This window comes from Gopherus evgoodei, chromosome 7 (assembly GCF_007399415.2).
Source record: "Gopherus evgoodei ecotype Sinaloan lineage chromosome 7, rGopEvg1_v1.p, whole genome shotgun sequence".
Classification (NCBI taxonomy): Eukaryota; Metazoa; Chordata; order Testudines; family Testudinidae; genus Gopherus; species Gopherus evgoodei.
In genome coordinates this window covers 4,701,746-4,717,801 of record NC_044328.1, presented here as the reverse complement: position 1 = coordinate 4,717,801, position 16,056 = coordinate 4,701,746, and the positions used below count along the sequence as shown (strand labels likewise).

The window sequence follows — 16,056 nt, the reverse complement described above, 5'->3', positions numbered from 1 at the left end:
TTTGATAGCTGCTTTCAACTACCTGAAAGGGGGGGTCCAAAGAGGATGGATCTAGACTGTTCTCAGTGGTAGCAGATGACAGAACAAGGAGTAATGGTCTCAAGTTGCAGTGGGGGAGGTTTAGGTTGGATATTAGGAAACACTATTTCACTAGGAGGGCAGTGAAGCACTGGAATGGGTCACCTAGGGAGGTGGTGGAATCTCCTTCCTTAGAGGTTTTTAAGGCCTGGCTGGGATGATTTAGTTGCGGATTGGTCCTGCCCTGAGCAGGGGGTTGGACTAGATGACTCCTGAGGTCCCTTCCAACTCTGCTAGTCTATGATTCTAAGAGCAGAATGCTGAAGGAGGCCCAAGGAAATGTTAATCTGCTCTCAGTAGTTGCTAGGTGAGCATCCTGCTCAGGATCACTGCTCAGCCAATGAGTTTGCTCTAATAATGGTTTCCATTGGTCAAGTGTGCATCATTCAATATCACCCAAGGGACAGCTGGATGCAGGCGATGCTCTGGAACAAATCAGAATATTCCTGCTGGTGCAACTGAATTTAGCACTGCATAAAAACCAGCTATTTTTAAATTCCTCTCTGGGCTTTTCTTAACAATTAACCTAACACACCATGTGCAGAAGGAGCAAGCAAAATACAAGATATAGCACTAACTGTCAACCTATTCAGGCCATTGGATCTGACAGCATACTCTGGACTAGTCCTCCTCAGCAGCTATCTGCAGCACTGTACTGTAATGACACCCTCACTATAGGCTTTGTATTAAAAAAAGAGATTAAAAATATCTAAATAGGAATATAAATCTCAGAATTAAAAAAAAAAACAACAATCAAAACAGCACGTGTGTTTTTTAAACCTTCCTCTGCCATGTGGAAAGCCCAACCTAACTGCACTGCATTGTGCAGGAGACTCACAAGTGAAACTGACTTTTGAAACAGACCCAAAGGAAAGCTTTGCATACACAGGTGCTGGAATCAGGGGTGCTGCAGTATACCCTGGCTTGAAGTGATTTCCATGATGTACAGGGTTTACAGTTTGGTTCAATGGCTCTCAGCTCCTTGTTCCAGCACCCCGTCTGCATAGCTCGAAAGCTTGTCTCATTCCCCCCTAGAAGTAGGTCTTGTCTCTCTCTATAGAAACATCATCACATAGAAATATTTCATCTAATCTCACTGATCAAGCTGCATGTAATTTTAAAAAGTGATGACAAGCACACTTAGTGAATAAAGTGCTTCTTCTATGAGTAAGTGGAGAGGCTATTAGTGACATGGGAAAGCAACATACAAAAAACCCAGCAACCACCATACAGCATATTTGTCTTGGGCCCAAATTAAAGTCAATGGGAGCTTTGCCACTGACTTTAATGGAAGCAGGTCCATTGATGGCATCCTTTAAACACACTATTAGTACCTCACAGCTGTATATCTGAATAGTTTACTGATTCTGTACACAGTTACATAATGAATCCAAGGCTGCTTAATCAAGAGCCATAACAGCAATGAAATAGGAGGAATGCAGTTCAAGGCCAAAACAGACAGCAGATGTATTGGCAAGAGATATAACATTCCAACCCCCTGCTTTACATATACCCAGAAACTAAGGAACAGTACAGTACTAATGACATTCATGAAACAGACACCCTATTGGGCAGGTGACAAAGGAATAGCGCAGTGTTAATGTCACTCATGACACTCCGGTGACAAAGGACCAGGCAAGTCATCACATGCTGCATGTACCTACACACCTGGGTTTGAAAATTCTGGCTCAAATTAGGTACCTATAGCCATATTTAAGCAACTGATTTTCAGAGATGATGTGCGCACTGACCAAACTGGTAGTGATGGCGGCTGACTTCTCCGAAGAAAGAGGACGATTGTTTACGTGTCAAAATGTGAATGTAGGTTCCCATGTGGAAATGCTGGCCCTACTTTGGGGGTGGGGAATGTAAACTTGTTTGAAGAAAGCTGGAACCATGCAACTCAAGCTGTGGGCAGTGCATCTCCGTCCCCACTCCAGTTAATTCTGTGAAGAACAGGTCCATATTCAGCAGAAATTATAGACAAGGGGGGAATTCACCCTAGAGCAGAGGGCCCAGGAAAGCCATATGGGTTTGAATGGAACCTAAGTCATGTGTTTGGCATTGGGCTGAATATAAATAACACATGTTGCCTTTGATTCATTAGCTGAACCGGCACAATGCCTTGGGGAGAGGGAAACAGCTCTTCAAATAGCACATTGGGCAGAAAAGAAAATGGACATGAAAAGTTTTAGTCACAGGAAGGTTTTGGTAAAGTCTGCTTTAAATTAAGCACAAGCAAGTGATCTAGCCTTCGGTACAGGGAGAGTTTGTGATAAGCAGGTAACAGAGCCGTCCCACGCCTATCCACAGCTCTGTTTGTTCAGTAACACACATACTGCGTTTTCACAACTGACTTTCAGCACAGCTTAGCCTTGCAATGTAACTGCTGAAGCAGGGAGAGACTCTGGAGCTCCACTGACACAGGTCATCCCATCAGCTCCCGCTAGGTGTGCTGGGTATTTCGCTTCTCCTGCTTCATTTCAGAAGGTGCCTCAGCTGGTCCTGCAGATTTGATGAATGCTCGACACTGGGGACCAGACAGAAGGAAGTGTTCAAAGTCAGATCAGCTCTCCAAATCTCTGTGTTTTGGTTGCTAAACGGATGCACTTGTGCGTGAGGGAACAGAACTGTTCTGTTACAGAAGTTAGGAGGGGAAAATAACTTATGAATCAAACAAGAGCCATGAGAATGGCTAAAGGATTAAAAAACATGCCTTATAGTTATAGTCCCAAAGAGCTTAATCTGTTTATCTTAACAAGGAGAAGGTTAAGGGGTGTCTTAATCACCACCTATAAGTATCCACATGGGGAACAAATATCTAATAACGGACTCTTCAATCTAGCAGAGGAAGGTATAATGTGATCCAACAGCTGGAAGTTGAAGCTAGACAAATTTAGACTGGAAATAAGACATAAATGTCTAACAATGAGTAATTAACCATTGGAACAATTTACCAAGGAGCGTGGTGGATTCTCTCCATCACTGACAATTTTTAAATCAATATAGGATGTTTTTCTGCTCTCTGAATTATTTTGGGGAAGTTCTGTGGCCTGTGTTATACAGGAGGTCAGTCTAGAGCGGGGTGGGCAAACTTTTTGGGCCGAGGGCCACATCTGGGCGGGGAAATTGTATGCAGGGCCGGGGAAGGGGGTTGGGGTGCAGGAAGGGGTGCAGGAGGGGGTGCAGAGTGCAGGAAGGGGCTCAAGGCAAGGGATTGGGGCAGAGGAGAGGTGCGGAGTGTATGAGGGGGCTCAGGGTTCAGAAGGGATGTGGGGTGTATGAGGGGGCTCAGGGCAGGGGGTTGGGGTGCAGGAGGGGTATGGGGTGCGGCGGGGGCTCAGGGCAGGGGGTTGGGGTGCAGGAGGGGTGTGGGGTGCGGCAAGGGGCTCATGGAAGAGGGTTGGGGTGCAGAAGGGGTACAGGGTCCATGGGGGGCTCAGGTCAGGGGGTTGCGGTGCAGGAGGGGTGCAGGGTGCAGCAGGGGGCTCAGAGCAGGGGTTTGGGATGCAGGATGGGTGCAGGGTGCGGCAGGGAGCTCAGGGCAGGGTGTTGGGGGGCAGGAGGGAGCTCAGGCCAGGGAGTTGGGGGGCAGGATGCAGGAGGGGCTCAGGCTCTGGAGGAGGAGGGGCGAAGGGCTCAGCATCCGCTGCCCTTGCCGTGCCTCCAGATACCTTCCCCAAAGCTCCCATTGGCCGCAGTTCCCCATTCCTAGCCAATGCGAACTGCGGGGGGCAGTGCCTGGAGGAAAGGGCAACGGAAAGCCCTCTGCCCCCCCCCCCGTCCGGGGGCCACAGGGACGTCGTGCTGGCCACTTCTGAGAGAGGCGTGTGGCCCACAGCGGGCAATCCCAGAGCCAGATCCAAAGCCCTGAGGGGCCGGATCCGCCTGTGGGCTGTAGTTCATCCACCCCTGGACTAGATAATCAAATTGGCCCCTTCTAGCCTTAGAATCTATGAATCATCCAACCCATATCCCATGCCATCACAAAGGCGAGTTGTCTGCAAAGTATGTGACTGGACCAAAGCCAAAAGAACTCAGCACATCTACAAGCAAAGACCAAAGCTTTCCTTTTGCTCAGAAACCATCACAGATCAGAAATAGTCTGGTGAGTGAAGAATAGTTACAAAAATCCCAAGTGATCTGAATATTCTACTTAAACCCTGCTGAGAGGTTGAATGTCAGACAGGGGGACTAAACTGAGCCCTGATAAAGTGGGCATAATGCACCCAGGAGGCAACAAGGGCTCCATCCGCTTATGCCAGGGCTACACTGGACCCCGAGCATGGAATAAAGAGCAATCAGTATCTGGCTTAGGATGCCTAGTGCATTTCATTTGGAAGAAACACAAAGGACTTCACAAACCAAATTACTAGTTGCAGAGAGAATGAGTAGGGTTGGTGGCAAATTTAATTTTTTTCATAACAAGTTTTAAAAGAAAAATGTTGTTTCATTCAGAATTTTAGGATTTTTTTTTCATTTTTGCAATGAAAAAATTCTAAACAAAAAGTACTTTTCCATTTCAAAATGTCCCTTGCATTTTTCCCCCTTTCTGCCCTCACACTGCTGCTAAGATACCATGGTGACGGGAGCTTGAGATAGGAACTTGGCCAGGATACTAGGACGAACACCTGACTCCTGCAAAAAGCACAATGGAATCTTCAGTGATCATGAGCAATCAGTGTCTTGGTGGTATATCTCATCCATATCCCCACTAACGGTACAGCATCCCCGGGAGAGGAAAGATCATCCCCTAATGAGTCATCAACATGACTTCCTGCAGCACCCTGAGTCTTCCTTGGAGGTTCCTTATCCAAGCAATAACCTGGTATGACACTGCTAAGTTTATGAGCAGATTGTTCCCTTCCTTGTACAGTGGGGCCACATTCAACTTCCTCTGGAGAAAAGAAAACATCACGCCATTGCTAGGACATGCTGCCTTCATGTCATTGAAGATTTACTTGCTGAAACTAGAAAACCCAGCCGGGCATCATGCAGACTATGAGAGAGAATCAGCATGGACTATCTGCTGAGAGTTAGCAAGAGAGGTGTAAGCATAATAAATCAGCCAATAAAACAGGCTATACTCACTTCTTCTGAATAGCTTCTTGTCTAGATGAAGAAAGAAGAAAAGAGAAAAGGTATTGTTGGAAAAAAGAGCAAAGGGGCTAATTATGAGCTGGTAAAAGGGGCTTAACTGACAGCTCCGAAAACTGAAACCAGGGCCGGCACCAGGTCCCAGCGCACCAAACGCGTGCTTGGGGCGGCAAGCTGCGGGGGGCGCTCTGCTGGTCGCCAGGAGGGTGGCAGGCGGCTCCGGTGGACCTCCCGCAGGCATGCCTGTGGAGAGTCCGCTGGTCCCGCGGCTTCGGCGGAGCATCCGCAGGCACGCCTGCAGGAGGTCCACCGGAGCCGCAGGACCGGCAAGCAGCAGAGCGCCCCCCGCAGCGTGCCGCCGTGCTTGGGGCGGCGAAATAGCTAGAGCCGGCCCTGACTGAAACCATCAATTTGTCTTTAGAACAGGTCCAGCATGGGCAGCAGCAGGGCACCAGGTCTCAACCCTGACCTGGAGGACAACCTCTTCAGGTGACAGGGGAGTCCTGTTTCCATGACCTATTCCTCAGCTGATTGCTAACAGGGGTGCGTGTGTGCCTGTGTGTGTTTGCGGGGGCGGGATGCGGACATCCTCAACCCACTAGGAAATTGATGGAGACTCATCACCTCATGTCTCACACCCACCGAACAGCCATCACATAATGATGACTACAGGTGACTAGCGTCCTGGACTGAATTCAAACTGGCAGCCTAGAGCTGGAAAGTGTTAAATATGGAGATTTTTTGCTGGCAGTTGTATGCTTTATCCCATGTGACTAGTTCAAGGGACAACAGCTCATGTAGTTTAACACAGAAAGGGACGTTGCAATGTTTTTTATCTGAACAGTGCCCCTTAAACAAACTATAGGCCAGCATGGTGAGCTGGCGACAGAGGATTCCAAACCATGGCCTGCTCAGTCCCAGCAGAGTGGGGGACAGGAGCCCTCCCTCCTGCTGGAATGCCCCATTTTGGCCAGCGCTCAGACCAGGCTCCATGCAAAATCACCACAACGTTGGGCCTTTAAGGGGAATGAAAGGGGTTTCTAGGAGATCAGCCCTCCAAAACCCAGAGTACCCATTGGCCCCTACTTACTGGTACTGGAGATGAGTGGTTATGATAGCCATCTTCCTAAGACTCTGCAAAGCACAAAATGAGGAATTACTGACATTCTCTCTCAGCAGAATTCATATGAGCTGTTCTAGAATGATGACAACCTGCATATTCCTGTAGCAGCTTTTCCCCCCTCCCCACCCTACATTCCAACCCAATAGAGCTTATAGGCTGCACAGGACTAGATCACCTCACTCACCCTGAAACACAGCTACTTCAGGGGAGCTCTTGAGTGACTATCACAAATAACCCTGAAAAGACCATTTCTCGTCTGTTCTTTTCAGGCTCTTATGCTGCGGTCATCTCGGCAGGACCTGAACACTTTCCACTAGTGCATTAAGTGATGGGACTGACATCTCTCATGTGTGGTTTGTTCTCTCATTCTCTCCCCAGGATGCAGGGAAGGGTCGTATTTTGGTAGGATTTTAAAAAATACAAACACATGTTGCTATATGTTTCTGTTAGAGGAGGCAAGGTCAAAGAAAGGCACCTTGCACCTGGATTGGACTCCTCAGCCTGAGCCCTTGCGTTCAGCCCTGTTAAACACCACATAATTCCTACTAACGTTGTATCCAACCTGCTCTCAAATCTCTGCTGTGCTAGTGCCTTGACCAGCTCCCCTGTGAGTCTAATCCACTGCCCAGAGACTTGTGTTGTTCAGAACTAAATATCTCCTGCACTAGCTTCAGGCCACTGCTTCTTGCCTGGTCATTTTGACCTTGAAAGGACAAGCTCACTGATCCTAGAATACTACTGATGGGAGCTGCCTCCCCTGAAAGCAAATATTCTCCCACAGGGATGTGAGAGAGTAAACAAGTCCAGAAAACAGCAATGGGGTCATTTCTACCTGATCTAGAAAATTTCACTTCAGGACTTCACTCATCCGTCAGCGTCATGAAACGTAACGAGCCACGGGCCAACAGCAGTTGAAATATAAATTTGCTGAGGGTAAGCTAAAAAGTGTGCAACAATAATAAAGACTCTGAAGCCCTTCAGTAATGGGATAATTCAGCACAGACATGGTGCAGCACAACTATTTCTGCTCCTGAGATCCAAGCAACTGTGTTTGTTACAAAGGATTCTGGTGTTGTGAGCTTCAGGGAAACCCCCCAGTTTTGCCTCTGCATTTCAAGGAATCATAGCTGGCAAGTTTGGTGAAAAATTCCTAGATGGAGCAAGCCCATCCCACTGCACCAGTGAAAGACTGGCCTATAGTGAGCTCTATCAGAAAAAATTACACTACAACAAAAGAGTAATAATCTGCACTTCTATAGCACCAGCCAGGCCATGATCTCAGAGTGTTTTCCAAGCCCCAGGGAACTGAACTTAACACCACCCCTGAGAGGGGACATTATCACCACTTTACAGATAAGGAAACTAAGGCCTGATTTTCACTGACTTCAATGGGAGCTGTGCGTGCTCAGCACCTCCTGAAATTAGGCCATAAATGACATGTCCAAGTTCACTTGGGAAATCTGCAGCAGAGCCAGAAACAGAACCCAGATCTCAAAAACCATGCTCTGAAAAGCTGGAAATGGGCAACAGCGGATGAATCACTTAATTCCCTGTTCTGTTCATCCCCTCTGGGGCACCTGGCATTGGCCACTGTCGGAAGACAGGACACTGGGCTAGATGGACCACTGGTCTGATCCAGTCTGGCCATTTTACGACTCCTAGATCTGTATTTAAGCCACAAGATTCCCCTTCCATATTCTGCACTGATGAGTAAGATGCGCTGCCTTGTAGCCCCACTCTCTGTACCAAAACCCAGCGCTTCCTATTAACCAGAAATGCCATAACTTCAGCAGACAAACGTTCCTTACATCTTCCGAGTGCAGGATGGCATCTTCTTGCATCACCATGTTTCTAGCAGCATGACCCAGGAGCTGAAAAAGACATACAAACTGCAGTCAGAAGTCCCAGGCCACCAGGGATTTCTTGTGGCTGCCACTCAACAGATCTGCATACAGAACTGATTTAATTGGGAATTCACTTCATTGGGTTTCTTTTGGAATTAACTCTGCAACGCTCATTCCTTGGATGAAACAGACTAGCCGAGAACTGGGTTTCCTGCAGCATCTTTCATGAAAGAGGTAACAATGCGTTTTACAGTGAGATATGGTGTCAGCAGTGACAGCGATGGCATAAGCAAATGCAGCAGCCAGTGCACTCAACAAAGGTTCTGCGGTAAAAACCTGTTTACTAGATAGGGGGTATGCTGGACTGGGGGATCTGCCATCTCAGGGTCCAGAAATATTTCCCACTCCCTAAGTTTTGGGATTTGAGGAAGGCCACCCTCCAGCTCTCCAACGCCCTGGCCAGCTCCGGAGAGGATTTCCAGAGGTTACAGGTGCATTCTGAGTCAGCGCCCCGCACCCACATCAGGTTCGCCCTCATCCCCTGTGCCGTGTCCACACAGCAGATCATGCTCTGACCGAGGAGGGGGCAGAGTGACTGCTCCTGGGCCCAAGGCTCCAGGTCAGGGCCTGTATCAAGCACACACGAGCTGTATCAATCCAGAGCCCCCCAGGCTGTTCTGCTGGGAGATGTCAGTTACACTCGGCCCCTCCGATTGGGGTGGGTCGCTGGGGCAGCCCCATGGGGCTCAGGGGTGCTCCACTGACGGGGCACGACCTGGGCGCAGCTGGCAAGGGGATACCCGCTGGGTCCCGATCCGCTGCAGGGCTGCCAAGGGTGCTCGGAGCGGAGAGACCAGGGAGGGGAGGAGCAGGTCGCTCCCCCACCCCAGCCCGCTTCTCAGGCGGGGCGGGAGCCCCTGGGCAGGGGGCAGTTCCCAGCATGCACTGCTCCGCCCAGGTCCTGCTGGGAGTGTCCCGCAGCGTGGGCAGCGACGTGACATTTGGACCCGGCTCCAGCAGGACCCAGAGCCCACAAGCCCCGGCCGGACTACACTTCCCAGCACACCCCGCGGCTGCCGCGCGGCATGTTGGGTGTTGTAGTCCCGGCGGCGGGCCCTCACCTCGGAGCTCCGCGAGCCTTTCAGCACCTGCTTGGTGAGGGCGATCACGTCCGTGCCGCAGCCGGTCACCCTGTCGATCAACAGCCCCTTCACCGAGCGGCCGAACCGCGCCTGGGCATCGGCCCCGCTCCCCGCCGGAGCCGCCGCCATCTTGGGGCTGCCACAGCCCGCCCCCTCAAGGCCGCACGACGGCAAGCGCCGGAGGACAGATTAGAGGGGAAGGCGAAGCAGGGTCTGGACACCTCCTGGCTCCAGCCTGGCCATGAGGGTGGGGCTGCCCCGCCAGGGATCGGTGGCACCAGCCCGCAGAGAGGTCCTGCCTGGTGGCACAGGGCCCTGCAGCAGGGGCAGTGAGCCTTGCAGTGAGGGTCCTGGCCCTGCTTAGTGACCCCTCGTGGGGTCCCATGGGCACCCCGCCCTGGGTGAGGTCCTAGGCCACATGTTTTGTTTGAGAGGGAGAGGGTTTGCCAACCCCCTGCACTATTAAAACAGTTTCCTTGCAGAATCCTCATTTGGCAGCCAGGGCACAGACCGATTTCAGCCTGATCCCTCTCAGGTCCTGTTCCTCTCACCCCACCACCCCACTCTCTTGCAGTGATTCAGGTTTCTGGGGCAGCTGCTCCTAACAACTCAGTCATATGGGGATGTGCAATCTCCGATCGTACCCTGGCCATTTCAAACAAGCTGTTTCTCAGCCCCAACCGCTCCACGTGATTTTTGCAGCATGTTGTCAGTGTGGTGGGGAAATCGAGCCAGGGCCGGGGCCGGGGCGGGGACAGGTTTGCAATGTTCTGCAGCAGCAGGTTTAATAATGCGCTCTCCGCAGTGCCAGATGTGCACTGAGCCACAGGCAAGGAGCCTCAACCCCCCACCCCCAACACACAGCTGCTCGGCTCAGTGTTCCCAAACCAGGGCAGGCAACAACAAAGGGGCACGTCACAGCCCTAATGGGGCCCTGCCACACAAACAGACAGCATTCGCCAGTGGGAACACTGACCTGATCCCCCACCCCATACGACCCCGGGACTTTCCAAAGGCCATGTGGGACTATGGGGCAACTTAAAAAATCAGGGCCAGCTGTGGGATGTCCTGCACAGCAAAAGCAGCAAAGAGTCCTGTGGCACCTTATAGACTAACAGATGTATTGGAGCATCAGCTTTCGTGGGTGAATACCCACTTCGTCAGATGTAGTGGAAATTTCCAGAGGCAGGTAGGCACTTAAGAGGTATGCCTGGTGGCTGTGTCCTGCCTGTTGATCCCAACCAGCAGGCAGTGCTGAGCCCAGCTCAGAGGCTGGGTCAAGCATGCACAGTGTCTGTCAGATGCTTAGTTTTATGGTTCCCTAGCTGCAGGGCTCTTGTCTGTGGAGGTGGGAACAGGGTACGGGTAACACTCAAATTCCTGCCTTGGCAACTTTGTTTACAGCTATGCAGCTAATTCGCCCTAGCTGAATGATTTGCAATCAAACACCTCTGCTGTCTTTAAAATAAAGGCACCTGTGACAGCAGCCCGGCATGTGCCAGGATGAGCAACACTAAAACAACAACCCTCTGGCCTCAGCCCACCCCTCCTGATTGACCCTGTGCTAACAAGCAAGTGTGTGCAGTGCTCCTGGGCCAGCTTGCACTAACAAACCAGTGTGCACAGTGCAGCAGAGCCATCCAATCCAACCTTACAATCACAAAACTGCCTTGGGTGCCAATGACCTGTGTGTGCCCGGCTGTTGGTTACTTCGCTTCTCGTTGATTACTAAGGTTTGTCTACACTACAGGCAGGGCCGGCTCCAGGCACCAGTGCAGCAAGCAAGTGCTCGGGGCAGCCAACGGAAAGGGGCGGCACGTCTGGCTCTTCAGTGGCGGGTCTCTCAATCCCTCTCGGAGGGAAGGATCTGCCGCCGAATTGCCACCGAAGAATGAAGCGGCGCGGTGGGGCTGCTGCTGAAGTGCTGCCGATCACGATCGCGGCTTTCTCCCCCCGCCCTCCCCCGCCACTTGGGGCGACAAAAACCCTGGAGCCGGCCCTGACTACAGGGGCTAGAGCGGCATAGCTACAATACATAGCTATGTCAGCGTAACCGGTAGTGTAGACGCTGCCTATACTGATAGAAGGGTCTTTTCTGTCACTGTCGGAAAACCACCTCTCCTGTCCCAGCAATGATAGCTAGGTCGAAGGAAGCATCCTTTCATCCGCCTAGCTGCATCTACAAGCTCAGCTTTGCTACAGCGGTCAGCGGCATGGATTTTTCACACCCCTGAGAGCCATGGCTATGCTGATCTAAACTCTGAGCATAGACCAGGCCTCAGTGTGTATAGGAAAAATTCAAAGTGTCCACTTCAGAACAACAACAATGCTTCTTATTTACTTTTCATCACAGGATCTCAAAGTGATTTACAGACACGAGGATATCAGTCGTCCCCCAGCAGGCAGGGGAGTATCATTAACTCCATTTTGCAGATGGGTAAACAGGCTCAGAAGGGCTAAGTGACTTGCCCCAATTCACATAGCAAGTCAGTGGCGTGGAACCGATGAGACTTAGCTCCCAGACCCCTGCACTACCCACTTGCCAACACTCCTTTGATATTATAACCTTTGCCCCTAGCTTTTACCTCTTGAGATTGCTCTTCTTACACCAGCTTGGGAAAGACATTGCTGGTCTTGGCCCAGGGAAACATGTAAATAAACTGCTTCCTGGTTGCTTTAAAGGCAGGATGACTGCTACCATACTACCAATGTACTGCTGCTAATATAACATTTTCCACTGCTCTAGCACTTGGGAGTCTCAAAGGAGATTAGAGTAGCTGCTCATGTGCCTCAGAGCTCCCCTCACTCATTCTCATGGGTAAGTCTTATCCTTTTTATTTGGGGGAAACTGAGGCACAATGCAGACTTACATCCCTGCACCTGCCTTGTCATTTGCATTACTTCCCCTCCCACCACCCCTGTCTCATTCCCCCAAGTAGTGGCTTTACGACCCCTTGGAAAAGTAACTAACTTCGTCCACCTCCTCGAGCCCACTGTGCTGAATCTGTCCCCAAGGGTACAGTGGAAATCAGGCAGCAGCAGAGAGAGAACTCGGAGCTCGGCCAACACGACAAGCCCTTAATTGAAGCACGCGTGGTTTATCTTCGTTCTGGAACATACCGTCTTATCTATGTCATTTAAGTGCACACTCCGAGCACTGTCCTGGCCATTACCTTGAGGTGTTCAAGGGAACCCAGCCACTAAGGACAGCTGTCGAGGCCACCCGAATGGAAAGTGGATGCTAGGAAACTGGGACAGCATCAGCCTTCCCGACGGCAGCTGGAAGGATGTCATGGAGTCTTGGCTCCATGGCAAAAAGGAAACTGACCAGACGTAAGCCAGATGTAAACCCAAGCAGCCTCAGCAAGATGCCCATTGTAAAGGGGCAGCTAGTCATTCATAGAACCAGAAGGTTAGACAGGAGGCAGGGATAGCTTGGTGGTTTGAGCATTGGCCTGTTAAACCCAGGGTTGTGAACTCAATCCTTGAGGGGGCCTCTCATAAACAGATTGTTAAGGGTTAATGTCTCTTTTACCTGTAAAGGGTTAACAAACAGGGAACCAAACACCTGACCAGGGGACCAATCAAGAGACAAGATACTTTCAAATCTCGGTGGAGGGAAGCCTTTGTTTGTGTTTTTTGGGTTTTGCTTTGTTCTCTCTGGGCTCTGAGAGTGACCACACATACCTACAGGCTCTCTAGTCTTCTATTCCAATTTTGTAAGTACAAAGGTAGAAAGGCGGTATAGTCTTTTTATTTGTTTTTCTTTATTTGCAAATGTGTATCTGGCTGATAGAGGTCTAATGTGTATTTGGCTAAAAGTATTTTAAATTGTATTTCTGCTGGAGGAGGCTGTTTCTCCAGTTTCTAGAAGCTGACAGACCCTGTAATATTCCATCTTGAATTTACAGTGATTTTCTTTATTCTTTTTTTTTCTTTTATTAAAAGTTTTGCTTTTAAGACCTGTCTGATTTTTCCCCTTGTTGAGGCTCAAGGGAATTGAGTCTGTACTTAACAGGGAAGGAGAAGGGAGGGGGAGAGAAAGGGGGGGAACCCACCTGATTTCTCTGTGTTGTGATTCAAGGAGTTTGAATCACGGTGATCTGCTAGTGTACTCAGGGCAGGGAAAGATCTGGGAGGAAGAAAGGAGAAGGGGGAATCCCTGTGTTTAGATTCACAGAGCTTGAATCTGTATCTCTCTCCAGGAGCCCAGGGAGGGAACACCTGGAGGGGAAGAGAAGGGGAGGGAAATGGTTTATTCCCCTTTGTTGTGAGACTCAAGGAATTTGGGTCTTGGGGGTCCCTAGGTAAGGTTTATGGGGAGACCAGAGTTTATCAGGCACTCTACTCTAAGTCCTGATTGGTGGCAGCACTACAGGATCTAAGCTGGTAATTAAGCCTAGGGGAATTCATGCTAGTACCCATATTTTGGACGCTAAGCTTCAGAATTGGGAATTATACTATGACAGGGCCATTTGGGGATGGTCCTGCTTTGAGCAGGGGGTTGGACTAGATGACCTCTTGAGGTCCCTTCCAACCCTAATAATCTATGATTATAAGGTACCACAAGGGTCATCTAGTCTAACCCCCTGCCAAGATGCAGGATTTGTTGTGTCTAAACCATCCATGACAGATGGCTCCAGCCTCCTTTTGAAAACCTCCAGTGAAGGAGCTTCCACAACCTCCCTAGGCAGCCTGTGCCATTGTCCTACTGTTCTTATAGTTAGGAAGTTTTTCCTGAGATTTAATCTGCCATTCTGTAGTTTGAACACACTGCCCTTCGTCCTGCCCATTTACAAAGTAGCAACAATATTCATAAAAATACACTGCCCTTCTACAGAACTTTCCACCCACCATCTCAGACTGCTCCACAAGTTAATTAGATTGCACCATACCCCTGTGGATGTATGTTCCTCACTCCCCAATCTTAGCGCAGTTCCCTTTCATGGTGACAGCTGGATCCTGCCATTAAATCCAGTAGGTAGAAAACTGTCCTCCAGAAGCCTCTCTTTGAGTCTCAATGTATTGTAAGCCGGGGTAGCAGCAGAGCGGTGTTGGCTTCATTCACATCAGACCGGGTTCATTTCCCACAAACAGAGGGAGAAGATGCACTCACGGTACATGTACACACCACCCCAAGACTGAGCCAGAAAACAAAGTGCTGCTTTATCACACAGCTCACAAGCTGCAAAAAGGCAGAGGTGAAGCCATACGTAACCACAGCACTACTCCGCGCCCCAGCCTGCCTCTTCCCAGAGAAAACACAGCCAGTGGCTGCCCTCGGTCACAGAGGGCCTGCTGAGGAATGGGTACAAAGTTTTGGAGGCAAATTTCTCTGGCTAATTCACTCCCTGCCCTGGTGCCATGGGACGTGCGCTGAGCACTTAGAATGCCTGCAGGTGGTCGTGGCACCAGCTAACAAGGCCCTCTGGTACTCTCGGTGGACTCAGAGACGGGACTGTGCAGGAGGCAGGCAATAAAGTTGCGTCATATCTCAGACTTGGGGTCCAAGTTCTGCTCTGAGGTAAATCCCTTGGCATTTTGTCCGGCAGAGACTCTCCACATCTGCACCCATGTACCTGAGAGCCCCCCTCAAGGCTTCCTTTGGGCTGGGAGGCACCCCTAAGCTAGAGTGGGCTGGTGCTTTTTGTGCCACATGTAATGTAACCCGTGGGGAATCAGTGCAAAAGGAATCCACATTCATTGCTAACGATTCAGGGCTGCAAGGCCCACCTCTTTCAGGACCCCTTTCAAGAGAACTCCCACTGCCACAGGAAACACCATCACGTGGGGTCCTGCCCTGCTCCGTCCTCTGCCTCGACTCTTCTTCCGGATGGAGAACTGTCCCTTCCTCACTGGGTCAACCCCTGGCTACGGCACTGCTGCATGAAAAAACTGCAGCTGGGTTCACCCAATGTGCTGCAAACACAGGAGCAGACATCATACAGCACAAGAGCCTTTTTAACGTCATCGAGTCATCTGATGTGGTACTTCCTACGGACGTGGCAAGGCCATGCATCAGAGCAGGAAGGGTCCTTTAGGGCTGTTCCAAAAGAAGCCAGTTCCCTTATGAATTGTTTCCTGTTTGATTGAAGAGTAACTGCCCTTCTTTCTACACAGTGGAGCTATGTAACTGTACAGCCTGGCTATTTCAAAGCACCCCAAAGGCACTCGCTTTTCCTTCCCACTCACTGGAAAACAGCACTGGGTTGTAGCCAGGCCTTAGTCTAAAGGACAGGACTAGTGACAGAGACATCTGTGCCTGCTCCAGCTCCACAGTCCACCCCAAAAGTTGCTGCAGCATTGCTGTGTGCTCATATTGCTTAGCTGCTTTAGGCGCAAAGAGCTCCCTGAAGTTTTCTGAGCGGGTGAGTTCAGGTGAGGCACTTGTGTCAGTCTAACTTCCCTCAGTGATTCCCTGCTCAGCTGTGCTTCAAGCTGGGTTTTCCATCTCACTGTGCGATCTCAGAGTATAACTGAGTTCTTCCCCCCAGGGGCGGCTCCAGGCACCAGTACGCCAAACGCGTGCTCGGGGTGGCAAGCCACTGCGGGCGCTCTGCCCGTCACCGCGAGGGCAGCAGGCAGGCTGCCTTTGGCGGCTTGTCTGCGGAGGGTCCGCTGGCCTCCCCAGGCAGCCTGCCTGCTGTGTTTGGGGCAGCAAAATGCCTAGAGCTGCCCCTGCTTCTCCCGACCATGCATCACCCTGTCTCCCAGTTACACCTATGCAACCCCGTGTGAGCGTAGAGGGTTCAAAGAAGAGCCACGAGAATGA

At 50.5% G+C, this 16,056-nt stretch overlaps 1 protein-coding gene across 1 annotated transcript; it reads right to left on the bottom strand.

Annotated features, from left to right (window-relative positions):
* Positions 1 to 1,420: 1,420 nt before the first annotated feature.
* BORCS7 (BLOC-1 related complex subunit 7) lies at positions 1,421 to 9,424 on the bottom strand. The gene is made up of 5 exons (XM_030570090.1): positions 9,264 to 9,424; positions 8,107 to 8,169; positions 6,266 to 6,309; positions 5,170 to 5,190; positions 1,421 to 2,608 (listed from the first exon to the last, which is right to left on the bottom strand). Exons 1-5 carry the CDS (start codon positions 9,411 to 9,413, stop codon positions 2,557 to 2,559), a joined length of 330 nt encoding a protein of 109 aa, XP_030425950.1. The 5' UTR covers positions 9,414 to 9,424; the 3' UTR covers positions 1,421 to 2,556.
* Between the last annotated feature and the right edge of the window lie 6,632 nt (positions 9,425 to 16,056).

Excerpts from the sequence above, each read along its gene's own strand:
- BORCS7 (XM_030570090.1), bottom strand. The coding sequence starts at position 9,413 with ATGGCGGCGGCTCCGGCGGGGAGCGGGGCCGATGCCCAGGCGCGGTTC. Across the intron at positions 6,310-8,106 it reads CCATCCTGCACTCGGAAGAT|AGTCTTAGGAAGATGGCTAT; the intron begins GTAAGGAACGTT and ends TGTGCTTTGCAG. Across the intron at positions 2,609-5,169 it reads CAAGAAGCTATTCAGAAGAA|TGTCGAGCATTCATCAAATC; the intron begins GTGAGTATAGCC and ends TCTGGTCCCCAG.